Source organism: Symphalangus syndactylus, chromosome 2 (assembly GCF_028878055.3).
Source record: "Symphalangus syndactylus isolate Jambi chromosome 2, NHGRI_mSymSyn1-v2.1_pri, whole genome shotgun sequence".
Taxonomy (NCBI): Eukaryota; Metazoa; Chordata; class Mammalia; order Primates; family Hylobatidae; genus Symphalangus; species Symphalangus syndactylus.
Window position 1 is genome coordinate 120,088,094 of NC_072424.2, and position 27,955 is coordinate 120,116,048.

Genomic DNA, 27,955 nt, shown 5'->3' on the forward strand with positions numbered 1-27,955 from the left:
TAATGGTTGTTTCCCTCTTTGTGGTATGGGAGAAGGAAGGAGGAACACCTTCACAAAGGGACATTCATGTCCTGCTTTTAGGCAAATCAGGGGAGGACAAAGAACTTTTTCTGTGTTTGCTGCTTCCTAATTGCCTTCAGCTCAAAACAATCATTATGCCAATGTAGCATATCATGGGGTGGCATATCTTGATCCCCTTCACTAGTTTATCTTACAAAGCCTGTTCTATTGCTCACAAGGTACATAACTTGGCCTACTGCATTCTCTTAGAAAGAGAAAAATGAGAAGCTATCTATTTTCTCACATTAGGAAAGAGGTTGGGTGGGGGAGGGGCAGTTTGTGAGATCAGGGAGTTGAGTTGTTTCCAAGAGAAGCTGTGTACCCTGCCCCTCAGATAGAGGCCCAGGAAGGAGGCAAGGCCACAAAGAGAGAAGGGCTGCTTGGAGGGGGCCAGGCTTATGAAGACTGTGACAGGCCATCAAGGGAATCAATAAAGAGCCTGAAAGAGCCTCACTTACCAGACTGACATCCTATGTGGACCAACGGCCAGACCAAAAAGGTTGATAGCTACTGACACAAGTAAGTCAAAGACCACTTTCTTCTACCCTCTCTGCTGAAGAAAGCAAAAAACTTGATGAAACAGGAGGACTTGTATTGATTAAGGCAGAATGAAACATAAACATAGAAATTTCCAATTGGGTTGAATTATTTACAAATATATATTTATTAATCTACTTGATTTGTAGAATAAAATTTATATATACTCCCTGGCACACAGAAGGTCAATTCATTACAGTTACTATTCCTGCTATATTTTGTTTTATGTGTATGTCCATCTCTTTTTGGTTAATCTGATGCTTAATTGTATGTGTCAACTTGGCTTGGCCATGGTGTTCAGATATTTCGTCAAACATTATGTCTGTGAAGGTGTTTCTTGGATGAGATTAACATTTGAATCACTGGACTTTGCATAATGCCCTCTAGGTTCATCCATGTTGTCAAAAATGACAGAAATTGTGTTGCTGAAATAATTTTTTGCTGCTCAAAAAGTCAACACTAATTTTTATTTACACAAGAGTAATATCCAGTTCAGGAATGGTAAGGATCTCACTGTCCTCAGGGCTGAGGTTTGAAATCCACTTTGAGTACATTGCAAAGAGGGCTGACGTTGACTCACATGCAGATAAGCAAAGGGCAAGTCACATGTGTGGTGAGGAGCCAGACACTGAATGGTTAAAATAACTAGGGCTGTCAAAACTGAATGAAGGAATGCTGAACAGAGAGATGATAGCTGTCTTCAGATATTTGAAAGGCTTATTGTGGATGACAGAATGTGCTTGTTCTGAATGGGAGTTGGAAGCATGAATGTTTGATTCAATCCACAGAAAGAGGAAGCTTCTCACAGTTGAGTGTGCATCAATGTTAAGGGATTCAAACAGATGTTCAATATTCATTTTGTCTGGAACGTTGTCAGAAGATTCCTGTATGTAGAGGAATGTGGTCTTGGCACTTTTCAGTTTAGGATAATGATAATAGGGCGGGCAGAGACAACTAATATTAGCAAATTTCAGGAAATATGCTGAGTGCTTCATGTCATTAGAATGTCTAATGACATCAGAATGTCTCACTGAATCTGCCTAACAGTTCTATGAGTTAAACACTGTAAGTATTATTATTCTTATTTTACAAATCAAGCTTAGTTTACACAGTAAACTGCTAGAGTTCACAATGCTGAAAAATCGTAGGGTCAAGTTTAGAATCCAGGTCTATTGCATTAAAAGACTATGTACTTTCCACCATACACTCCATTTTCCTAACATGCTTTTTCAAAAGAAAAGAACAAATTCTTAGTTTGAGGACAAAACTGTCAAAATATACAGATTTTGTTAACAAACTGACCAATGAAAGGCACCGATTCATTTTAATATTTTAGCTATGATTCTGATCATATATTAATTTCAATGCATAAAATTATGAACATTTTAACATATAATAATAGCACGTGTGAAAACTACTGTCTTCTTGATGTCCAGATTTGGCCAAACGTTATTCTGTATGTGTCTGTGATGGTGTTCCTTGGATGAGACTAACATTTGAATCAGTGGGCCTTGCATAATGTCTTCTTGGTGTCCAGATTTGGCCAAACGTTATTCTGTATGTGTCTGTGATGGTGTTTCTTGGATGAGATGAACATTTGAATCAGTGGGCCTTGCATAATGTCCTCTAGGTCCATCCATGTGTCACAAATGACAGAATTTCTATCTTAAAGGTTGAACGGCATTCTGATGTGTATATATTCCACGTTTTCTTTACCCATTCATCCATTGATGGACAGAAAAATAGCAAATGATCTCACTTATATGTGGAATCTGAGACAAACTCATAATTGTAGAGAGTACAATGGTGGTTACCAGAGGCTAGAGGGTGAGGTGGGGTGGAATGGTGAAATGTTGGTCAAAGGATACAAAGTTTCAGTTAGAAGGAATAAGTTTTTGAAATCTATTTCACAGCACTGTAAATATAGATAATAATGCCTTTCATATTTCAAAATTGCTAAATATCAAATGTTCTTATCACAAAAATGATAGACATGTTAATTAGCTTGATATAATCATTCCACATGGAATGATAAAAATATAAAAATATCACATTGTATCCCATAAATATATATAATTATGTCAATTAAAGATAAAAATAAATGTCAAAAAGAAAATCAGAATAAAAACTATTAAAAAATCAGTGGACAATGTACAAAGAAGATTATCCTCCATTCTGCAGGTAGGCCTCATCCAGTCAGTTGAAGGCCTTAACAGAACAAAGACTGATCTACCCTAAGCAAGAAGGCATTCTGCCAGACTGCATTTGGAGTTGGACTATAACTCTTCCCTGAATCTCCAGGCTGCCTGACTGTAAATTTTGCACTTGTACCTCCACAATACCTTAAAACTAAAATATATATATCTATGTACATACACACATCTAGCTGGCTCTGTTTTTCTGGAGAACACTGAATAATGCAGTTATTTATATGTCTTGTCTTGTCTTTTTTTGAGGCAGAGTCTAGCTCTTTTGCCCAGGCTGGAGTTCAGTGGTGCAACCTCAGCTCACTGCAACCTCCACCTCCCAGGTTCAAGTGATTCTCCTGCCTCACCAAAAGTAGCTGGGATTACAGGTCTGTACCACCGTGGCCAATATTTTTTTTTTCAGTAGAGATGAGGTCTCACCATGTTGGCCAAACTGGTCTCGAACTCCTGACCTCAACTGACTCGCCTCAGCTTCCCAAAGTGCTGGGATTACAGGCATGAGCCACCATGCCTGGCAGTTACTTATATTTATTTGCTCTTATGTTTCCAGGTTTCTTCTAACTTTAAAATTCTATGACTGGAACAAATACATATGTGAACTTGGATGTAGATCTTTCCCGTCAAGCCTTCAGATCAGATCACAGCCTTAGTCACCACTCCAATTGTGGCCTCCTGAGAGACATTGAGCTAAGGTACATCCAGGTTCTTGACCCACAAAACTGTGAAATACATGTTGCTTTTAAAAAATTCCAAGAGTGGCCCTTAAATTTCTTTGGGACTATATCGTGTAATAGTGACTGACTCAAAGGGGAGTCTGGAAACCTAATCTTAGCCCCTGGTCACCTCTAGCTAGTGTGCACAGACCTCAGATCTTGTCAGTCTCATTTCCCTACCTGTTAATGTGAGAGAGTTGGTCAGAAGAACTTTAGCTTCCCTTAAATGCTACAACTCAATGTCTCTATTAATCATACTGTTTATTCATCAAAATGAATATGGATAAAAATGACAAGTAGAACACACCCTAGATGTTCAGGCCTCTGGAATTGGTGGCAGCGTTCCAGCTTCCTTTCTGCCTGTAACTGTAAGTCCTGCTTTACCTCTTCCTCACCCCCGCACCCACCAACAGTTCTCTATCATAAGCTAATCAGCGTGAAATAATTGTTAGGGCACTTCTGTATGTGGCCTGTGCATGTGCCAGTATGTACACCGTGCAAGCTGAGCTGTTGAGGTTCTGGACGTACATACAGCCCTGGCACCGGAAGGTTTGCCTCTAGCATTTTGTGGACTAACTCTGGCAGTACACAATGGGAAGAAAACCTCTTTCCAAGTGTGAGCCCTTCTCTCTTCTCATTCCCAAGGAGGTGTGTCCAGATCCCTTTGCCAGGCAGCTACTTTACAGGAGCATTGGAGAGCAGGCAGCTAACTTTCCCCAACGAGCAGCTGGATTTATGTTGGCAAATCAATCCCTCTCAATAAAATGTTATGTGACCATCTTCCCAGCCCCCTGTTAACATCCCTTCATTTTTTCGAGCAAGCGAACTAGTCAGAGAAGACAGAAAAGTTAAGTAAAGAAAGTGGCAGAAAAGTGAAGCAAAGCCACAGCCCAGGAGCGTGGCGGGGGGACCCGCGCGGGGACTCGGGTGGGCTGCAAACGCTGGGGAGATGCCACAGGAGCGCCTGCCTTCCCAGCTTCTCCTTTCTCTCGCCGAGGGTCTCTCGGGTTCAGCGCTCCCGGCGTTTCGGCGACCTCCTGGTCCGCCCTGTCCCCTCCCAGCCGGGGAGCTGAGCTCGGCTCTGTGCCCATCGCCCACCCCACGCCGACCCCCGCCACTCTCCCTTCGCTGCTCGCTCCAAGAGCGCCTGTCCCGCCCCGCGGGGCGACTTCTCCCTTTCGGCCCTGGGGTTGAAGATCCCGGGTGGGGCAGCTACGCCTTCGGGACAGCCCCAGCCGCGGAGCGCCCAGACCAGGGCAGCCGGAGTCGGGTCACACGCCGCACGCCGCCGGGGCCGCCGCACCTGAGCTCTGCTCCAGTCACGCCGTGGCGCCGGAAGCGCGGGCGGAGCGCACGGGTCCGGGGAGAGCCGCCTGCGCCCGCGAGGGGGACCCAAGTCCCCAGAGTGGTGGCCAAGTCCCGCCTCCCGCCAGCGGGGGCGAGGACCTGCGACGCGCACCCCTGCCCGGCCCGGTCTCCTCAGCACCAGCCCCACGCACACCCGACTTCCTCAGCTTCTCGTCCTCACCCTGCCAACTTCCCTGCGAGGAGGAACCTGCCGCCAGCCTGCTTCCTCGTCCGCAGGCCCTGCGCTGAACGCTGCCGCGACCAGGGTTCACCTTGCGCCGTCAGGAAAGCCCATGAACTCTCCAGAAACGGCGTAAAGGAGGGTCCCGCCGCGGTGCACGGCTGGGGCGCCTGGGTTCCCCCTGGGTGGAGCAGCCGCAGCAGAGCGGGAAAGTAGCGGAGGATGATCTTGCGGCCAAAGGGGACCTCGGCGCAGTAACGTCAACATGTAAGTCTCACCTTTCAGCTCGGAATTCCTTCACTCTTTTATCTGTGTCCACCTTCTGCCGCCCCCTCCCCGACCACCCCATCCTCGAGAGAAATGATTTTGTAAGGACTTCAACTGCACGGAGGGAATAACCGGTTTGTCTTCAGTTTGCCCCGCGAGGCACTGAGGAGTAGGCCTGTTGCCAAGTGGAGTTGTGACATGTGTGTGTGGCTTTTTTTTTCCCCCAGCGAGGTAAACCTCACATTTGGGCGGTGTAAAGCCTAATAAGAAGGGCAGGGCTTCAAGAATGGGGAAAACCTGTCTTCAATTCAAATTAAACAAGGAGTAACAGGCACGGCTCCTCAGTCCAGGGGCCTGGCCCTGCCAAGAAGGCGCTCTCCCGGATCAACACCTGGGGGCTTGGAAGGTACTGGTATGCCGAGAAAATGTTGACTTTACACATTGTCACCATTGACTGTAGAAGTTATTCTTGGATCTTTGGGGTGTTTGAATTTTTTTTAAGGTGCGCAGAAAATGTTTTCAGTGTGCTTTGTAGATTAAGAAGTAATTAAGGGTTATGCCACGTTACGTGATATGATCTGAGGGGACTTCCATAGACTTATGGGGGGCGGGGGAAATTGGGGCATTGAAACAGAGAAACCTAAAAGGTTTTGCCTCCATAGAATTGTCATCCTAATGGTGAGGTGGCGCACAGCGACCCCCAGAAAGGGTCGCCAAGCGCCGTCTGGCCTTCCAGAGTGGGAAAAGGAAGATTGTACTCGAAAGGGCCAAGCTTATTTTTGTGGCCAACGAAGAAGTTTCTTTTTTCCTGTAATAGGTAATTTTCCTTCTGGTGTTTTACTTAATCTTGAGCGGACACCGTGACAGACATTTTATCCCCTTCCACTAACTCATGTACAACGATTTCTAGAACTTGGTACTTAACCCTCCTTCCCCCAACTCCTGGATCCTACATGAATTTACTCTTTCAGTTCAGTACATGCCCCCTTGGACCTGTTTTTTCCAGACTTTCCTGCACTTTCCATTCCCTACTTCCCCACTCCCCAACACACATTTTTAAAATAGGAGAAAGAAAGGATAGTGCCCACAAGCCTAGCACTCTGTAACTCTGTTCCAGGTACTGTGAGATGTAATCAGAAATGAACCACTTATTTTTACTGAAACAGCATGTGAAATAATTCCACACCTGGGAGTTTTAAAGTTTCCTTTATGCCAGTGGAATCGGCAAGGTATAACTTGAAAAAATTTATGTTGGGATACAGCCAGCATTTTCATATAAGACTTGTTCTCATATACAGGCTACACATTTTGAAGTAATATGAGCTTGTTTTCAACTTCAGTTTTTCTTGAAAATATACTAGGGATTTTAACAGCAGGTATTTGCCCAGTTTTTTTCAGCTTTCCTAAGCATTTGATCTTATGAGAAAAAAAGCATATTACACATAAAAGTATAAATACCTGTTTTTAAAATAAAAGATGTTAAACTTATCAGCAGGTAATGTAAAAATTTCCTGATCTTGAAATTAAGTTATATAGTCCATTTGAATTCTTCGTGATTAAAAAATCATGTCATTATAGGGTAAAAGCGTGAATATGAAATCACATAGAAAATAGGGCTTGATACCTGGATTTGAGATTCTTTGCTGAGCTATTTTGACTGAAAGTTTTCATTTTTTACCAGATGGTAAGTATATTTTTTTCCATTTTGCTGCTTACGATTCATATGGAGTGGTTTAGGATGGTCTGATTCTTTTCAGGTATTGGTTTGTTAGAATATATGGAAAGAATTACCAACCTTTCCAAGATAAATATTCTTACTATCTTGTTGAAAAATGTTAAAATGGGTAACATAAGCTATATTATCCTTTAAATTTTAATAGATTCAAGTTCAGAAACTACTGAAGTGTATTTTCTGCCTCCTCCTTGTGGAGAAAGTATATTTGTATATTGTTATACTCAAGTTCTTTAATTATAGACTTTACGAATATATTTGGGAGTTGTAGTGACTGCATATTTTTCATACCCTAAGAAATTTAGTAGATGTAGCGAGACTTGCATTAATTTGTCTCAAGCTGCATGAAGCTACTGTTCCATTTATGGCTTATATAAATTACATGACATTGTGCTTTTTCAATATGAATGGTGAATAAGGCTATTGTCTCTTGGCTTATGGGAAATATTAGAAGCCTGTAGTTTTGTAGCCTAACTGGACACATGACTCTGATGTCTGGAAATAATGATTTGAAAGAGAATTAGTTTACATATTAAAAATAAACTAATGACCACTTTTTAAAACCTGACCATTTTTCTAACGGCCTAAATATCTTACAGAGTTTACATTTCTGATGGGATGATTAAAAGTTTCTACAGTCTATTTAGAATTTAGACTAAATAGAAAAGACTTTGTTCAATGTTTGTGGTATGCATGGGCAAAAACTGTATCTTTCAATTTTCATTTCTAATTGGATGAGATTATTATCTACACTGGATGATGTTAAGATGCATACTAGTTGACTGGGGTGGTGCCATATAAAGGATATATTGATCAAAAAATGTGGCTACCTGAGTGTCATCTTACTTTCCTTTATAAGCATTACTTGAAATGGAATTATCTGGAATGCCTTAAAAAAAAGCTTCAAGATTTATTTATTTAAAACAGAGCAAATATGACAAAAGTTTAACATATTTAAAATAAGTCGTTAAGAAATCACAAATCAATGAAGAAAATATTTATATTTGTAATAGAAAACCATACAAATGACTTGAACATGACAATCCGAATAATGGAAATTCAAATGAGATGCAACTTCTTTTATCAAAGTGACAGTGATTAAAGCAATAATACTCAATAGTGAGGAGAGGGCCGTGACATGAAAACAATGATATGTTTCAATGTAAATGTGAACTTTTTAACTCTTTTAGAAATCATTTTAAATCTACAGGAAGTTTTCAAGAATAAAAGTAATGCAAAGAACACATCTCTATACCTTTTACCCAGAATCACCTATTCTAATTATTGGCCCCATTTGTTCAATCATTCCTGTTCCTCCTTTCCTGCCCCCTCAACCAGCCCCTCCTGTACACACACATACACACACACACACACACACACACACACACGCAATATTTTTCTGAACCATGTGAGAACAAGTTGTATACATAAGGGCTTAAGAGTTTAATTTTTCAATTGAGATTTTAAATATATTTCTAACTTCAAATATAGTTGCCAAAAAATAGAGATCCCATATACCTTTGACCCAGTTCCCCCAATGGTAGCATTTGGAAAACCTATAGTACAATATTAAAACCAGTATATTGACACAATTTACTTCTCTTTTTCAGATTTCCCAAGTTTCACGTGTACTCATTCTTGTGTACCTATGTATGTAATTCTTAAGGCTGAGTTTTACTGTCACCTCTAGTATAAGCCAGTTATGCATGTTACTGTTCAAATAAAGTTTAAGATTTGTGCAGGGTTGAGGAATAAATCAGCCTTTTTGAAGTGGAGGTACACCCAACTTAATAAAGATACTTTAAATCGAGTTAATAGAATAGCACTTTTTTTTTTTTAATACATTGCTTTGGCTCAGGAACATGATCTTTAACCAAAAAAAAAAAAAAGAAAAACGATTATGAGCAGACTTGAATAAACCAAATTACTGTTCTTTTCACTCTGGAAGAATTAAGGTATTTTCTCTGCCATTCCCCAGTCCCTTTTATGAAAAGATTTGCCATAGAAACAGAGTTGGGATATGGCAAGAGCAGTTGTTTCTGACAGTTGCTGGTATTGATTGCATTAGTATCATTTCAATTTCTCCACTAATATCAAAATTTCTTCACTAATTTCTCTTTAAATTGTGACTTTTGGGGAAACCAGTAGGAGTAGAGAGATGGAAAGTGGTAGGTTTTTAAGATTATTTCGGTGATCCATTTGGATAAAATAATGCCTACAAGGAATCATATCCACATTTAAAGCAATTCTATAGAAGGGTTACATTCTAAAGCTTCTGGAAACAGGACTCAAGCAAATTGTATTTTGTAGCCTATGTAGATTGAAAAAGGGAACAAGTTTGCAACAGAGGTAGTGTGGTTCTCAAAAAGGACACTAGGTTGGAAGCCAAGTGACAAAAAGGATCTTTTGGCTCTGACACCACTGATCTTATGATCTTGGGCGAGTAGTTTAGTATCTTAGTTTTTCACCTGTAAGATGATAGGTTTTTTTGGCATAATCTTTAGATTCCTTTCAAATATAGGAGTCTATGACTGTCTTTTACTTAAAAAATGTTCCTGCTGTCTTCAATAAAACTTTAAGGCCACAATCAAAATGGTATAAGAATGTACTTTTGTGTGTGTTTTTTTTCCTCGTAGTTCCTATTTAGAACCTTAGTAACCCTGTTCAGGATTTTCCATTCTTGGGAGATAGTTATTTAAATCTCAGGGATGTATCTTTGCTAAGTGATCCCCTGAGAAAACACATAGTACTTTCCTTCCTCTGTTCTATTCTTAATTTATTTGTTTATCTTCTTCAGTAAACAGTAAAGTGGATGAAAGTTGGCCTGTCCTATGGTTTGTTTAGTTACAAGTGCTTGCCTTGTTGGGTTTCTTTTCTGTCTGAAGTGATAGAGTCTGGAGACATGGAATGCCTTAAGCCATGGTCATCATTTGCAACTGATAGGATTGCAGGCAGCTTTGATAAGACTGCTTCAGAATTGAATATGGAATCCCTAAATGCTGAAACCTTTTATAGCAAAGAAGTTGCCTGAGCGCATAAACAGTGTTTTGTGGCCAAACTAATGAGCAGGAATCTATGAGTATTATTTAGAGATTACATGAATCTAAGAGACAGCCATTATTCACATGCTGATGAAAGATAATTGTCATATGTCAAAAAGTGTAAGAAGCTGGGAATTCTCTTGAGCTGATACATCCTTCTGTTAATATCTGTAAGGGTGACAGCCAGGTTTGATTGGTCTGTCTCTTTATTTTTCTGGACCTAAGTTTCCTTTTTTGTGAAATGAAAAGGTTAGATTAGACTTCAGCATTGGTTCTTCTAGCTCTAAATTTCTTTGAATATATAATTGTGCTTTTGTTTTAAAAGCATACTCATTCATCCAGCATCAGTAGGAAACAGGCCTATTCTTTCAAATAAGTGAACTTTCTATGGGACGGAAGTTTGTCACCTACCGTTTTAAAAGCCCCTACAGATTACCCTGTACTGTTATTTCAAGTTCTTTTTGGCAGGTAATATCCTATTTAGAGAAGAAAAGACTAAGGGTTTAAGTACTTGCCCTGCAAACCACACAATTTATAGAGGCACCAGGAGGTAAGTTGGTGCTGTTCGAGAGTCCACATCCATTATTATAATTACTAATTTCTTACCTACTAAAACATACTTCTCATTGGCAGTACTTCTTTTAATCTCAAATATTTTGGATGGATGGATTTGAAAACATAGCTTGCAAACAACAGATACTCTTCAAATCTTAACCTTTTCCTAGTTTTGAATTTTCCTAGTTTGGAATTTCCATCAGGAGAGCTGCATGATTCTAGAACTTCTAGTTTGGTGAATACTAAAACATGGCTTGAATTTCAGACACTTAACATTTCCTTATTCATAGTAAACATGAATAACCAATTTCATTTCTGGCCCAGGTGATCCCAGAAATGACCATAAAGTCAATTGATTGGTGTTGGCATATGAGATTAATCTTGTTTACTCTTGCTTGAGTCTTTTCCTTTGATTTCACGGTGGCAGAATAACACCACTTAAATGAGAATGCTTGGAGTGATAGTAATAATAATAATAGCTAATATTTATTGAGCACTTGCTGAGTGTCAGGAACTGTCGTTGAAAGGCGTCGTCTTATGTAATCATCTCAGCAACACTGTGGACTAGGTTCATTGCTGTTCCTTATTTTACAGGTAAGAAATAGGAGGCACAAGGCGATCAAGCAATTTCCCAAGGTTTGCAGCATAGTTCATAAGTAGTGTCTCACTCTAAGCTTATTCTCTTGGCTATGAGATGGAGATGGTCTCTTAAAGATTAAAAATGCAGGCTTGAGGCAAGTGCAGAAGTCCTTTAATGTCTAATTTTGCTCATTTGCAGTATTTCTCTTTCTGCTTTTCTGTTTAGTATTACACATTTTACTCAGGTAAGCAAACTTCAGGCTTTAGGGTAGATATTACTGTAACCCTAAAGTATCTTATTAGTTGCTCCTTGATAAAATGAGTCTCAGTTACTACTTACAGGCAAAGTAACTCTTTCTCAGGGGATTTTTAGGTCTCCTGGAGATTTCTGACTATTGCTTACTTACCTTCCTGCCTCACAACTCTTCTGCTCACCAGTCCACTTATGGTCCCTTTTGATGACTGACTTTTGTAATTTCTTCCTTCTTTGCTGGTTTGCCTTTTTTTGATGGTGCTGATTCAATGAACTGTATTATACCATTGTTTTGAGACAATATAATATGAATGTTCCTTTGTAATTCATTATTAAATATAATTTTCAGAATTAAATGAGTACATTGTGCAGAAGGATTGTTGAGTTTTCAAAGCACCACCTCTCCATCTAATGTCATTTACTACTTTCTATAATACCTGGTGTTTAATAGCCATTTAAAGACATTGATAGCTATTTTATATATAAAGACTTTACCTTTTTTTGAATGTTAATGCTTCGGTGTATCACTTTAGGGGATAGAACAGAGTTTGGGCAATTTGATTTTATTTTAAATATTTCCATTTGTAAAGCAACAGACATTAAGGAAAACATTTCCTTACAGTCTAAATTTCTGGGATATTGTAAGGAAGGTTGATAGAAACATCCTTCTTCTACCCAGATGAACATGAGTCTGGTGAGGCTGAAGCTAACATTGCCTTATTTTTTAATAAATAATTTTTTTGAATTGTCTGATTACTCATCTTCATGCAGAAATCACCTATTATATATATTTTGATAAGGAAAGTGCTACCATGTGGCAAATAAAATGCATGGATTTATTTTCTTTTGCTAATTAGCTTGAAGGAAGTGATCAGGTCGTCGTCATCTTTTAAGTTCCTCCTCTATTTGGAAGCAAGGATGAAAAAGGTTTATGTTCCAGTCCCTACTGGAAACCTATAGTTTTACTTTATTTGTCATAATGCTTTACTGAATGTTGAATGTCCTAATTGCCATTTTCTTTCTTTGCAGGATGTTTCGCTCAGATCGAATGTGGAGCTGCCATTGGAAATGGAAGCCCAGTCCTCTTCTGTTCTTATTTGCTTTATATATCATATGGGTTCCTCACTCAGGTAAGACTCTTTCTCTTTCACGTCTCAAATTTAATCATGATGACATTGTCTGCAGTGTAAGCATGCTACTTATTTACGTTGCCTTACTTACTGCCTTTTTTTTTCCTGTTTCTATCCTTATAGGGTGGTTTTTTTTCTGTTGATGATTTGTCTGTCCTCTTTGAATTTTGTGTGAATACTATTTCTTTGATCATTGTTATATTTTCTAATGAGTTTATTTCTTTAATCTTTGTTGTCTTTTATTTATTTACTTAGCCCATATTGAGTGATGAGATAACTACATAAATCGCATTTAAAAAGTCCTAGCTGTTTCTTCTACTGTTGAATAAATATACAGTACTTCTCTTTTCAAGTTTTCGTATAGTTATTTATGGAAAGTACAGACTTTGCTAGTTTCATTCATCCTCATTTTATTAGCATGTTGCAATATGAATTAGGAATTGGAAATTAAGTTTTAGACTATGCAGTTTAATTTACTTGATATGAAAAAGTTAATTTTAATTGCAGCATTTTTGGAATTAAAGTATTTATTTTTTCTAATTACATTTTTTTGAACTTTGAAATAAGATCTTGGTGGCTGTTAAAAAAACTAAATTTTCTGTAAACAGCAAATTATATGAATAAGCCAGTTAGAGGCTGAGGAATGTGAATGATGTTTAAAAGTAAACCGTTTCTTCATTTTCTGGTTTTGTCACTGAACTGAGCAAATTTATTTAAGTCCATTCTGCTTTACTCTTTGTTTTCTCATGGTGTATGTATTAGGCTTATTATGTTTTCCTTTAGAATAAAGCTAAAATGTCAATTAAGAAAATCATAATTCTTGAAGTCTTATGTATTTATTACTTGGAATTTAATCAAGATTTATTAATTTCATATTTATAATGTATCTATATTATCATAATACAATTTAAACATCATGGAAATAGATTATCTGCTAAAATTGCTTATTCACGCATCAAGAAATTAAACTTACATTGAGATGTGAAAACTTTTTTTTCCAAGCCTCCAAGTGTTTTAAGAGTTCCAATTACTTACTTGGAAAATCCCTGGCACTTATTTAATGGCTTCAAAACAGAACAGATCTTTCAGTGAATTTTGTGTTTGTATTTGTTAGAATTTTATTGTAAAGCCATTTTCCTTATTACTGTCATTATTCAAGGAAACACACTTGTAAACAGATTGAAAAATTAAAGATAGATTTTATGATGTACGGTGTTGAACTACTTTCAAAAGTGATTCTCTAAGAATCAATGACATGATATGAGATAAATTATGAGATTAACATTATTAGTTGAAGTCTACTTTCATTTTTGTTAGGTCACGTATTTGTATATTTTTAAGGCTTCTTGAGACCACAGCACCTCCAATTTGGACTTTTAGATGTCAACATTTTAATTAATATATGCACATTCTTGAATTTTAATCATTTGAATAAATAAAGCATGTGTTTTTAGGCTAAAGAAAAGGAACCAACTTGTCTGGGACCAGGCTGAGGGAAGAGAATCACCTGGGGTACAAAATTTAAGGAGGCACTCATTCTCAAGGTCACCAGAATCAAAGTACTTACACTTGTTAAGTTATTCTCTCACACGAGATTTTCTTATTTATTTGTTATTTCCTGCATTATTAAACTTTTTTGGTGTATCAGATAAGGTTTTGTGACAGATAGTTTCCTGTGTTCACTTTTGAGGCCAGAACATTTTGTATTAATACCTATATCACTCTAATAATGACTCACTTAAAATGCCACCACCTCACAGGTAAATATCTGAATTCACAAACACTCTTTAGAGGATATTATTGGTATTGTAAATTTTTTGCCTCATAAGATGACTCAGCATGGAATTCCTTATAATGAACTCCCAAGCCATTTAAAATAGTGCATAGTACAACTTTGGATATATCTGATACTTAAAATACTTTTTTGCATAAATCAAAGTGTAATACTGCTATGTTTTTGAAGACTATTTAGTGCTTAACTGATGTTATATCCCTGTTTACACATTCGTTGACTAATTTTTGCTTCTCTGGATAACCCCTAGATGATCTCAAGTTGCTTTAAATAGCATCTTGATGCCAGTGTCCGCTAAATCTGTATTGTCCATCCTGGCCCCTTCCTGGCCCCAAGAGCCATCTCTTGAGTTGCTGATCCTCATCTACCCTTGGATTTATAATAGGCCTTAAATTTCGAATGTGCAAACAGGACTCCTAGTTCCTATCTCCTATTCTCAAATCTACTTCTCTTTTAATCTTTAAAATTCCTCCTTCTATCCTCCTATTCTCTCCCACTCTCACTATTTTGTAGACACATTGGCCTTTCTATTCCTTGTCTATGCCTTCCTAGGCTCCTCTTCTCCCTCACCTGGTTCTTTTTGACACTCAGATCTCAGTTTAATTATTACCACCTCACATAATCCTTCCCTATCCCTCAAGTCGAAGGAGCTCCACTGGATCATATCATATTCTTAGTGATAATCCGCATAGATTTTGGTTGTTGTCTTGTTTGTTAATGTTTCGTTAATTTGACTGTGATAGCTAGGTTAGGAGATTGGCAGATCTCTTTTGGTTGTTACAATTGACACGTAGTTCAGATGATTAAAATTAGAATCTTATGGTTTGATTCCAACAACATCCATAGTTTAATTCTTATAACAGAATTGCAGTATTAAGTTTGCTAGTAGGTAAGTTAACATTTGTATTTCATGGGACACTTGAAAAAGAAATATGTGAGTTTTGTGACCTTCTGTATTTTCAAAAGTAGTGTGGAAAAATAGCTCACTGTGTCTTGACAAGTGATGATTATAACCTTTAATAAGAGCTAAAATAAAATAACAATTTAGAATATTTACACTCGTGCCATAGAAGTATGCCTTAAAACAATAAAATGCGATTTATTTTCACCTACTATCTTGAAACCATTTAGAAAAGTTGACAACATCCAATACAATCAAAATTGTTGGGAAAAGAGCGTACACTGACACTGTTGACTCTTTTGGGAGAGTAATTAGGTAACATAAAAAAATTAAGAATGTGTACATTGGTATATCACTGTCACATGTAGGCATATACCCTATAAAATAAAAAACATAAATATGTAGAGAAATCTGTATCACTATGTTAACTAGCATTGCAATAGCAAACTGGAAAAGGCGTTGTTCACTGAAAGGGGGATGGTTATGTGCATTATATTACATTTGTTCCGTGGAATACTGTGCAGTGTCTCAAAACAATGTGGTCAAACTGCCTATTGGTTTGGAAAGCTATTCATGATAATAATGTTGAATTAAAAAGCAAATTATAATCAGGCACTTTGGCTCACACCTGTAATCCTAGCACTTAAGGAGGCAGAAGTGGGAGGATAGCTTGAGCCCAGAAGTTTGTATTGTAGAACAAGATAAAATTATCTTAGATTTGTAATAGCTTACATTACAAACCTGGATGCATTATGTATCTATGTTTATATAAGACTTTGTAAACATGTTAACAAAACATGGAATGATACTCATCAGGCTTCTAAAATGGGTTATCTCAGAGGCACAGTTTGGAGAAAGAGGAGGGATGACGATGGAACTTTATACACCTCTGAATTTTTTTGCCTTCTTACGATGATCAGGTGTTACTTTAGTCATCTGAAAAAAAACTGATGAATTTCTTTTCTTAAAAAAAGCCATATAAAAATGACCAGAGAGGCGTATAAGTGTATAAATATTTAAATTTTGTTAGTTACTTAACTGTTACTCTGGCTCTTTCTTCACTTAATAGGAATCTATAAAAGGAGTTTCAGATAATAACTTCTTTTTTGTGGCCTAACACTCCATGACTCTGAAGATGAATGATGATATGTCAAGCAGACAGAGGGTTATGGATTCAAGTAGAGTGGGAAACAGCCAAGATCCAATACATTTCTAAGCAACCAAGAGCCTGTTTCCACACAGATCGTCTTAGTCATGAGCAGTGCGGGAGGAGCCTCCCTTCTCCTGAAAATCAATGATATCAGCAGATCGTTTCAAAGCACAGTGTTATTCTGATATCTATAAGACATCAACAGCTGCAAGGGGAAATGTTTCTGAAAGTAAAATCTGGCCTGAATTGTGTACTTTCTAGCCCAGGGCATAGTTCTGGAAGGCAGGTGATTGTGTAAAACTAATCTTGTGCTTTTTTGTTTGCTTATGTGTTAATTTTTCTTATCCTAAAATGAACAGTTATTATTTAGTAGCATGTGTTAATTTTTCTTGTCATAAAATGAACAATTATTATCAATTACATTGCAGTCTATAAGAGTTAAAGTTTGGTCAAAGGACTTTCAAATGTCTAGAAAAATAATCCTTTTATGAATGTACACTTTTTAAAAAAAATTTAGTATTGTGTATTGAAAATTACTAAGTGTATCTTAAAGGTCAAAAATAACATTCTAATTGTACAGACCATTTTGCTTATAATGATAAACGTGTGTATGTGTGTTTCACTCAGAATCAAAGTGCTCCAAATTACTGTCTGAAGCTGTCAGCTAAAAGGCTGTTTTTCCATTTCAGACCTCAGATTAGAGTCAATGTGAGTGAATAAATAAAGTCTAGAAAGTTTTATATAGATATTTCCTTGAGGCAACTTTCTAGATAATTTTCTTCATACACCTTTGGATGGCCTGCATTCGATGTTGTTCAATATGAAATCATACATTGAGTGGTCATAAAGCCAATTACATAAACGTAGAATGGGAATGACCTGCCTTGTCACCACAGTGACAATCTCAAGTGACCCAGCAGTGTGATGGGACCACTAATGAAACTGACACCACTTAAATGATATTAGGAAGAGGGAGATGTCAGGAGTCCTACTTTTTATTGGTCAGATCATGCTTGTCTCCAGGCATGATTGTCATAATGTAGAGAGGGTTGGTGAACAGAGAATATTTAGACGAGGCACACCAGCATACTGATGAGTCTCAAGCTATCTGAGGAATTTTTGGAGCAGTCCCTGTCAATACTGAGTGAGTGAAACCTCTTTAGAGGTGGGCTGCGACTGTGAACTCCCTTTGTGTCGGCCACAACATTCTTGCTTTTGTGTATCAATTTGTTTTTTAATTACAAATTTTGTTGCATTGTTGCATTAAAAATGGATGTAGAGAAATGGCACATTTACTTTAAAGTAATAAAGTCAGTAGGAATAAGATACTAGCCTTTAGATATCTGGAGAGTGGTCATCTGGAAGTGATAACAGACTTCTTCTAAGTATCTCAAAGAGCAGAACTAGGACCAGTGTGTTAATGCTGTAAGAACCAAATGACTCTCTTAGTAATTAATTGTCCAAAGATAAACCTAGCTGTCCTTCAAATTCCCCTATCACTAGTAATCGGGACATGAAGGAATCTCAGTATTGAGGAATTTGTACCAGAAACCTCGAAGACCTCCTTAGCCTACAGTCCAATCATGGAGTGTGTGTGTGTGTGTCTGTGTGTGTATGTGTGTGTGTGTGTGTGTTATACAGTCTGTTTTGTGCACATAGTTTTAACTGTTTTACCTGTAAAGTTTATTCTGTGTGCTTCCAATTTTAGCAGGTACTTTTAATAATGAACTAGACCTAGAGGTTGGGTGGGTAACTTTCTTGGACAAGATAAACCTGGGGAGCTCTAGACTTTAATGGGGACATACTAACTCTGAGACTTTCACAGACACAAAATTGTCTACCACTTTTAAATTCTTTTTAATTCTTTAAGGAGTTTTCTTTTTATTTTCAGCAAGTAGAATATGTGCTCTTTGGCACTGTTCTTACTGTTCTTTCTTCTTTGGCATTGTTTGTACTTGCAATATCATAGTATTCAGTAAGTAAAGAAGATGGAAAAAAAAAACAGAATGGAGGAGAACCAAAGACAAACCCCAATATATTCCAGATATAATGAGCAAGTATACTTTATAGGGTGGGTAGCATAGGGAGGAAGGTTTTGAGGTTAGATGAGAAAAATATATTAATCCCACAATGAGGATCAAGTCACATAAACATCCTTTCCCCTCCATTGAACTAAGATGATTAAACACCTGAAAAGAAAGCAAGGTTCCTCTAGGAGGCCGAGGCGGCGGGCGGATCACGAGGTCAGAAATTCGAGACCAGCCTTGCCAACATGTTGAAATCCCAACTCTACTAAAAATACAAAAATTAGCCTGGTGTGGTGGTGCATGCCTGTAATCCCAGCTACTCGGGAGGCTGAGGCAGGAGAATCACTTGAATCTGGGAGGTGGAGGTTGCAGTGAGCCGAGATCGTGCCATTGCACTCCAGCCTGGGCAACTACATCTCAAAAAATAAATAAATAAATAAATAAATAAATAAATAAAGCAAGGTTCTTTGGCAGCACATGGATGGTGGCTATCACCAGTTCAGGTTAACCTTCTTAACCATCTCCTACGAAAAATCTCAGAGAGGAATAAAGTATCCCAGTGGGGAATATGTGGCCACCATATTTCTATGGTTAAGACTAATTATCATGATTTCTTAAAATCATTAAAAATATTTGTAATCTTTTGAATGAGATTTTTCTCAGGAAAATGGTTTGAATTATTAGGTATTTCATGTCAACATATCTTGGTTTTTAGTCATTCCTAAACTAACTTCATCTTAAACTTGTGGTTTAGAAATGATATGCTTTTATAAAAAATTACATAATTTTCTGCAATAAATTATTATGAGTCAAAAAAGATCCCTTCCTCTACTACATTCTCCTCCAAGTTTGGTGCTGCTAGTTTAGATAAAAGAGAAAAAGTGTTTTTACTAGAGCTCAGAAGATGGATTGTGTCAACCATTTGAAAATCAGGATCTTTCTTCTAAGAACTACAAAATTACGCTAGTCACTATTATTGCTTTGGGCAAAACTACAAGAATGAGAAAATGCTCATAATTTTTGCAAACAGAGGATCTTTTTAGAAGATTCCTTACCTGGCCAAAACTTGATTAAAGAGTATTATTGAAGTAAAATACAGATCTGGAGGAAAAAAATACTCTGGCAATATTAATCACTGTTTTTATACACATTCACAGTTCCTTTCTTATGTCCTTCATTTATTTGTTTTATGCCTTAAATATATCCAGAAATATGACATTATGTACAATTGATACTGGCCTCTATGAGTATAAAGAATAGTTTAGCTGTATCACTGGCCTTACTGAATAGAGTTTTAAGGCAGAGTTTCTAATCACAGTGATTTCAGTGGCTGCAGTAGCAGTGCTATGAGGAGGAAAAGCTAGACTTTTAGAGATTATTTACCTTAGTGTTTTTTTTTTTTAATTTTAGAGAAAATGAGCTCCAAGTATACACTGAGATTGTGGAAATGTAGCCTCTCACCTTTTCCAGAATTCTCCTAATCAGATTGTGTACACCAGTTGTCTCCTGGTTGGCTCATCAGAGGTCAATATTAATATTTTGTTTGGACTGCTAATCTCATCTCTCTTTAGAATGATAACCTGAAAATCTATTACTTGTAGGCAGCTCAAGACCACAAACATTTTTGTTTCAATACTGCTGATAACCTAATGTTTCACCAAACAATAGGGTTTGTGGTTTTTCTCTAGAGCCTTTGCTGAGTTGATACAGGACGTTTTCCTTCCAGTTTGGTAAGCATCCTTGATGCTTTAGTTGGCATTTGGTTAGGACTCTTATTACTTCTCATCATCTGACTGGCTTCCATGTCCCACACACATGAGTCAGAGATGTTTGCTTCTTTTATTGACCTTTCAGAAGAAAGTTCCCTTTGAATTTTAAGCCATTTCTGATATTTAAGGTAGTGTCCATTTGCAAATGATACTACTGATTGTGACACCATGGAAGACGGATTCAGTAAGTGTGTAGCAAATCAATTGAATTGCTTTCCAAGCTCTCTTGCCAGAGCTTGGATTTCCCTTAGCAGGGTGTGTCTAGCTTATCAAAGAGTTAGGTATTTTTAATCAGAGTCTCCTCATTTCCCCACCATTATTAAAGTATGTTTAACATTTGTGAGAGCGTTATAGTACTTAAATAAGTTACAGAGAACATAGAGTTAATATTGCTGTTCTTAGACTCATTTAAATGCTAAAGGATATGTCATTGTAATATTATAAATGAGCGGTGTGTGTGTATTTGGGTGAATATATATATAGGACTTTGAAATGAGCATCTTACTGCTCATTCAGTAAATACATATATATTTATATTATATATTTATATTATATCTATTTATATATTATGTATTATATTATATATATATATCAGGCTCATTTCAAAGTTCTAGTTTTGCAAAGCTAAATCACTGCCTTTAATGTTAAGGAATTTTAGTGTTATTGGGGAGACTAACGTGAGAAAAAAATAGGATGCAGTGTGATGTGTGATTTAGTAGAATTATAGGCATGATATCAAGAGATAACAGAAGAGATCTCAGAAAAATTCTCATGGATAGATAATGTTAAAACTGTGTCTTCTGATGACAACAGAAAGGGAGAAGATGGAGAATGGGTCTGGAAATGGAGAAGGGGTATCTAGACAGAGAAAAGAGCAGGGACAAGGACAGATGCACAGATGCATTATAAATGACTTTGTAGAAGCACGCATATTTCTCATTACTAGAATAAAGGGTCTCTGCAGAAGAAGGTAGGGAATGAGGCTAGATGGGAAAGTGGGAGACCAGACTGGAGGATGTTAAGTGAGGGCCGATGCTGACAAAGCTGAATGAGGACTTCTAGCCCAGCAGGGGAGATAGATATGACCCCACTAGCTACAGTTCTGTAAGTATGATTTGTGCAATTGCAGATGAAGATGAATGCTGAAGGGCACAGAGGTTGAGAGCTTCCCTAGGGTGGTAGTTAGGGCACTTAATGAAAAAATTGTTTTTTGTTTGTTGAATCTGCAGTTTTATGATTTTTCTCTGTCATACTGTTGTGCCTTAGAAATGGCAGCCTTAGTTTCCTCATTGGTGAACAGCCCTGACACACATATTGAAAACCTGGAGATAGTAATAGCACTTCAGGTGCCCTGGATGCCTTTTGCTTCTTGCTCAAACGCATATTTAGTTGTGACCGAGGGTTGGTGAATCTAGATCAGAAATACCTTCTTTGTCTTTATAACTATTGCCTTTGAGGCTTTCATCTTCACTGGGTATATTGTAAGAGCTCCAAAGTAAACTCCCTGGATCCAAAGTAAATCGGACAAAAATCTCCTTTTTTGTAGGAAGTCTGGCTTAAGGGTGAAATTGTGTGACAGAATGAGATGACTAATGATTTAAAATTTAGTCTATTGACACTCAGCTTTTGAGAGCACATCTTTTTTACATAAAGTTTTTCGTATTCTTCAAATTGTTCCTTTAGGTGCCTCTGACTTCTGAGCAACTAATACGACTTTTTTTATTTCTCATTTAAATCAGATTTAACACCTGGTTTGCCTAGTTCATTTCCCATTCGTATTTATTCCTTTTGAATACATTTCAATTTTCCCATCATAACTTAAATTTTTCCGTAAGACAGTTATTAAGATATTTACTTTAAAGCGGTTGGTTCAAGTGAAACACAGAGAGAAAGACTTATCTTTATTCTCTGTCCATTATGTGTGCCTGACATTACTTTACCACAGCCTTCATCTTTATCATAATTATGTTTGAAAGCATCTTGAATTGGGAACTTTGGGCTAATTTAAGTTTAAAACTCCCATCTGTGGGAAGTAGAGATTTTGTATAAAATATAAACATTTAGTGCTGTAAGCTAACAACTTATTTTTTTGGTCAGAAAAAGATGTAGTTCATTAGGCTTTGTTAAAGTAGGTTAAAAGTATATTTTAGCTTTTAGGGCAGAATACATAAACCAGTTTGTTCATGTGGAGGTAAAAAAATTAGATTTGAAATCTAATAATAAAAATGAACATATGTAATTTTGTTTTCCCCATATTTAAAGGAGAGCTTTTCATATTTTAAAAGTAAGACTACAGTCTTTCTTTTTAAAACTCTATGCCTTAGAAGCATTAGTAGTACTTTACACATGGTACCTTAGAAGTATTTTAATTTTTAGTAATCTTAGAAATAAAACCAGAAAATATATTGTGGGCTATTTCAGGTTAAAAATAAAGTATTATTTGAGATAAAAATGTGCCTTTGATAAAATGTATTAAAAACTTAAATCTATGTTGGATTTGATTTAAACTTGAACAGCACACACCAAGCATTAAAGCACTTTTCGATGCAACCAAACTAATAATGGGAGTGAAAATAGTTGCTTTTGATATCAATAGCACTGCTAACTTGACTCTGAGTAACTTAGTAGCATGAATTAAAATGCTGACTCTGAAATGAAATTTTGCAAAAATGTTCCTTTACAGTCAGAGATACCTTTTCAATATGTACTGAGGCTTTGTTCCTTGTGAGCTGTAGTAGGAAGATACAGTTAGTACACATGGTGAAAACTGCATGCCTGAACTTTTAGCTTGTGTTTCTATTAATAGCAAAGTCAGGCAGAGGATGGTTAGCAGACATTAAATTGGATGTTTGATTTCCATTTTTCTGGTTTCATAGCCCAGATATAACTTGATCAAAAATTAGCCTCAGTACTTGCATATTCAGTGCATAAATGTGGTACAGCTTTATTTGAAATACACCATTAAGTTGAAAAAGGATCCTGTGAATTAATTTCTTATTTTGTAGTAATCCTTTTCTATAAATATATATTAGAGCAGTAAGACATTTTCAAAGGCTGATAAATTCTATATCTATCACACTTTTTAAACCCTTTGACCAATAGGTGCCTATGTGTAACAACACATATAGATTTTCATCACAAAAATAGTTATAATAATTAAACATTAAAGACAAATATCCACCAAGAAAGAATTTGATAATTACAGAATATTTACATTATGAAAGGTATACATAATCATAACTTAATTTTTGAAATGTTTAGTGAAATGGGATAAAGATAAAAATGTAATTGAGAAAAGCAAGGCATAAAACTGAGTAGTTTTTTAAACAATAGTCTGAATTAAATTAAAATGGCAAGATAGCAATCTGCATGCTTTTAAGATTCACATATTTCCTTTTTCATTATATCCTTATGTTTCCAAAAATAAGCATGCATACACACACACACACACACACACACACACATATATACTATGATTTAATAATCATATTATTGGGTATTTATCCAAAAGAAATGAAAATATCCACAAAAAGACTTATACAAGAATTTTATAACACCATTATTTATAATAGCTGCAAAGTGGAAAAGAAAAATCCAAATGTCTATCAACATGTAAATACATAAACAGATTTTGGTATATTCATAATATAGAATATTACTCAGCAAAAAAGGAATGAACTACCGATGTATGCAAAAATAAGAATAGGGATCTCTAAAACATGTTGAACAAAGAGAGGGACATAGAGTACATACTCTATGATTTTGTTTATATGGAATTATGGAATAGGCACAACTAAGCTATAATGATAAAAACCAGAACACTGGTGGCTTCTAGAGAGCAACGGACTGGAAGGAGATATGGTAAGATTCTCTGTGTTGATGGAAATGTTTCAAATTTTGATTTGAATATAATTACATAGAGGTATACATTTATCAAAACTCATTGAACAGCTTAGTTAAATCTGTGCATTTTTTTCTATGTAAATTATACCTCTATTAGAACTATCTAATCCAGTTAAAAGATACAAGTAATAGTTTCAGGACACAATTAACATAATTTCACTGCCCCCAAAACTATCAGGATTTTACTATCTATATCGAGAATTAAGTGCTAGCTTTCTAAAACACAACTTCTTTATTTGTTGGAGTATTTTGGCTGGAAAATATTTCTTCCCAGCAGGAAAAGAATATTCAGTTTTACTGTATTTGTATTAGTTATGTTTATTCAGTATTCAGAGATATTTTCAGTAGTTAAGAATTTTGGGAGGCTGGGCACAGACTCATGTCAGTAATCCCAACACTTTGAAAGGCTGATGTGAGAGAATCAGTGGAGCCCAGTAGTCCTAGACCAGCCCAGGCAACATAGTGAGACCTTGTCTCCACAAATAATAAATATATTAGCCACGCATGGTAGCACATGCCTGTGATCCCAGTTTCTTGGGAGTCTGAGGTGGGAGAATTCCTTGAGCTGGGACAGTTGAGGCTGTGGTGAGCCATGATTGCACTACTGCACTCCAGCCTGGATGACAGAATGAGACCCCATCTCAAAATAAAAAAAAAAATTACTTGTGTCGGAGGAAGAGAACCCATTTCTGCAAAGATATAAAATTTGCTTAGGTCAAGTGTAAGATTCCACCTCACCTTTCTTTAGCCTCTACATACATTCAAAAGTTTGGGTTATTTTACCTTTGCCTGAAGGCTCTTTTCCTTGAGAGCTTCTTTCCCCCATTTGATTAAAAACTAATGCAAAACCCAGCACATCCTTTTTCATAATATATTGGATTTTGCTTTTTAACTAGGACCTTGTGCAAGAGTTACTGATATTTTTGGCTTGTCACCATAAAAAAAAGTAGAGATAAAACATGGGTGACTCAGGAAAACTCACTTCATTTTTTATTGTATGCTTACTTGTCTATTTACTTGTTTTAATGTAACAGAGTGGTTTATCATCTATTTACTATAAAGTGATTTGTCCTCATTTCACAAATGCCTGCTCTTGGTGAAAAACTCCACAAATCTTTATAAATTTCATTTCCCAGCAAATATAAAGCATGAACCAGAAAGTACATTTCAATCAAACACTTGAGAATACTGACCTAGAGGAGCTCAGCACCTGGTGAATGGCCTCTGAGGGTGTTCTTTGTTCTGCCCTGGTTACTGACTTGAGAGGTTACATGAGTGAGTAGTGAGTTGAAAGCATCAGTCAAGACAGTCTCATTTCTGAAGAAGCACCTGCTATATCTGTACCCTTGTATAAATGTCACTTATTTTTTTTTTTTGCCTATGAAGACTGTAATGAGAATAGGGCTATTGATTGAAGCAAACTAGTAGGACCCATAATCATCAGCTGTTAATATTAAGATCCCAGATGGCTTGTGGGTTATACAAAAACATCTCATGAAAGTGAGACTGTATCCTTATTGGATGGACAATTTGAAGAAGTACGATATCGAATTCAGTAAATCCAAAGGGTGAAAAGTATAATTTTGAACTTCAGTACGCATTACAAAGTGGTGAGGCTCAATCTTTACATCTTAAAATCTGATCTCATTCCTTAGTTTTATACATTTAAATTAAAGCTGATTTAGCAGATATTTTGCTATATAGGACCTGTGTTAACAGTTACACAGCCAAGTGCCACAAAACAACATTTAGGTCATTGACAGTCCACATATATGACAGTGGTCTCATAATATTAGTCATGCATTGCTTAACGACAAAGGTATGTTCTAAGAAATGCATCATTAGGTGATTTCATCACTGTGCAAACATCATAGAGTGTATTTACACAAACCTAAATGGTATAGCCTCCTACGCAGATGGTATAGCCTATTGCTTCTAGGCTATAAACCTGTTTAACAGGTACTGAATACTGTAGGGAATTGTAACATAATGGTAATTATTTGCCTATATGAATGTGGGAAAGGTACAATAAAAATGCAGAATTATAATATTATGGGCCCATCATCATATATTTGGTCTTTCATTGAGTGAAACGTTGTTATGGGGTGCATGGCTATATAATAGAGCTGCCCTATACAGGTGTACTATATTTTATCTTTTATATCACCGTATTTTTATTGCTGGCTGATTATGAGAGCTTCTCATAGACCTCTATGTAGCAATCTAAGCTCTTCTTCAACCTAAGCTGCTTTTTCCTGCCTTCAGTGTGTTAATACTACTACTTCTCTTCCCTCCGGACTTCTTTGAGATCTAATTCATTGCTAAATATGAGAGCATCTCTTGTCTAACTATTTTTTTGAATGTCCTTTATTCTAATGCAGACCTTATTGCCTCTTGCCTCAGCTTCTGTAAAACAGAAAAACTGATTTTGTTGCCTTCTGTCTTTCTCTGCAATCTAGCAATAAAGCACTTTCCTATAAACATTTCTTTAAGTGTAATTTGCACAGGAACTTAGGAGAGCTTTCAGTTGCTAATGTTAGCATGGCCTTTATTGATTGGCATTAAAGTTCCTTCACCATGTATCCTCAACCAATATTTTCTTAGCTATTTACACTACTTCCTTACACATAATCTAAGAAATAAACAAGCTGAAAACATTTTTTCCTCTGACATTCCACAAACTTCCCTACCTCCACACCATTTATTCAACCTAAAACTCCATTCTCTGTCATTGCTACCTAATAAAGTGCTTTGCCATCTCATGATCTGTCTCAAATGCCTCTTCATGTAGGCAGCATTTAAAATAAGGATAGAAAGATAGGTAGTTTTTTGGTCTTAATTATCATGTATGTGTGTACCCAGGTGACCACCTGTTGGATAGCATTTTAATGGTGGAAATTGTAAATCTGCAATTTTCCTCCATCTGTCATTTGGAATTCTGTAACAATTCATACTTATTCTATGTCTTGTTGCCATATTGTGTTTTATGATTATTAATATGTTTCTATTTTTCCCTTATTAGTGCCTATAGGTAGGGAGTATATCTTCTTCATTTTTGTATTCTGCCCAAAACTAAGAAAGTATAGCTACTGCAATAGGAATGAAGTAAAGCCCATTATTAGAAGGGAGACATTTGTAATTAAGGCAACGCATCCACTCTTCAGTTTGATGTGAAGGGCAGAGAAACTATGTTGTAAACAAATAGAACGAGGCACAACCATGCATTTTAGTTACATTGGGAGCATATTTACTTGGATTATTTAGAATGCTACAAATCCTCGTAGCTCATTCTGCATTTCAGTCATTTTGTCTCTTGCTGTATACCTAAAAAACACATAAGATTTAAGAAAACCTTCCCAAGCAGTTGGTAACATAAGAACTTTGGACTTACAGACAATATGTCTAAAAGGCCATGAGGTTTACTTCTTCCTGTCTTTTCTTGACCCAACAATCCCTGTGGTAGGTTTGTGCTCCAGCATAGCCCTCCACTGTAATCACCTTCCTCTCGGTTCCCGTAGGAGAGAAGTGCTAGAGCTTCCACCAAGCTCCACCTTCCTATTCTTTACATCTCCCACGAGGCTTGTAGCTTAGCAGAACCTTGGGCTGAGGCTCCATGGTGTTAACTGGATTTAGGATTAATTTTGTTTTACCTATGTTATGAGTTGGCCTGGGATTTTAACTGAATTTTATAATGTTATTTCCATGGGAAAAAGAATTCTAAAATCCAAACAACCAATTTGGAGCTTATTTTTTGCAACGTAATGATTTGTATGTTTTGGATTTTTGACATTTTAAAGACCAAATATTTCTA

The 27,955-nt window shown here is 36.7% G+C and overlaps 1 protein-coding gene across 7 annotated transcripts in view; it reads left to right on the forward strand.

Moving 5' to 3' along the window:
* The first annotated feature begins 4,843 nt into the window (after positions 1 to 4,843).
* ADGRG6 (adhesion G protein-coupled receptor G6) overlaps positions 4,844 to 27,955 on the forward strand; it is a 142,897-nt gene continuing 119,785 nt past the window's right edge. For 5 of the 7 annotated variants that reach the window (XM_063622841.1, XM_063622848.1, XM_055265824.2 and 2 more), the window contains exons 1-2: positions 4,872 to 5,312; positions 12,502 to 12,602. In XM_063622841.1, the coding sequence (XP_063478911.1) occupies positions 5,311 to 5,312; positions 12,502 to 12,602 (103 nt within the window). In that variant the 5' untranslated portion in view covers positions 4,872 to 5,310. Of the gene's footprint in view, positions 5,313 to 12,501; positions 12,603 to 27,955 lie in introns of all 7 variants that reach the window. The other 2 variants (XM_063622842.1, XM_055265808.2) reach the window with 1 other exon arrangement.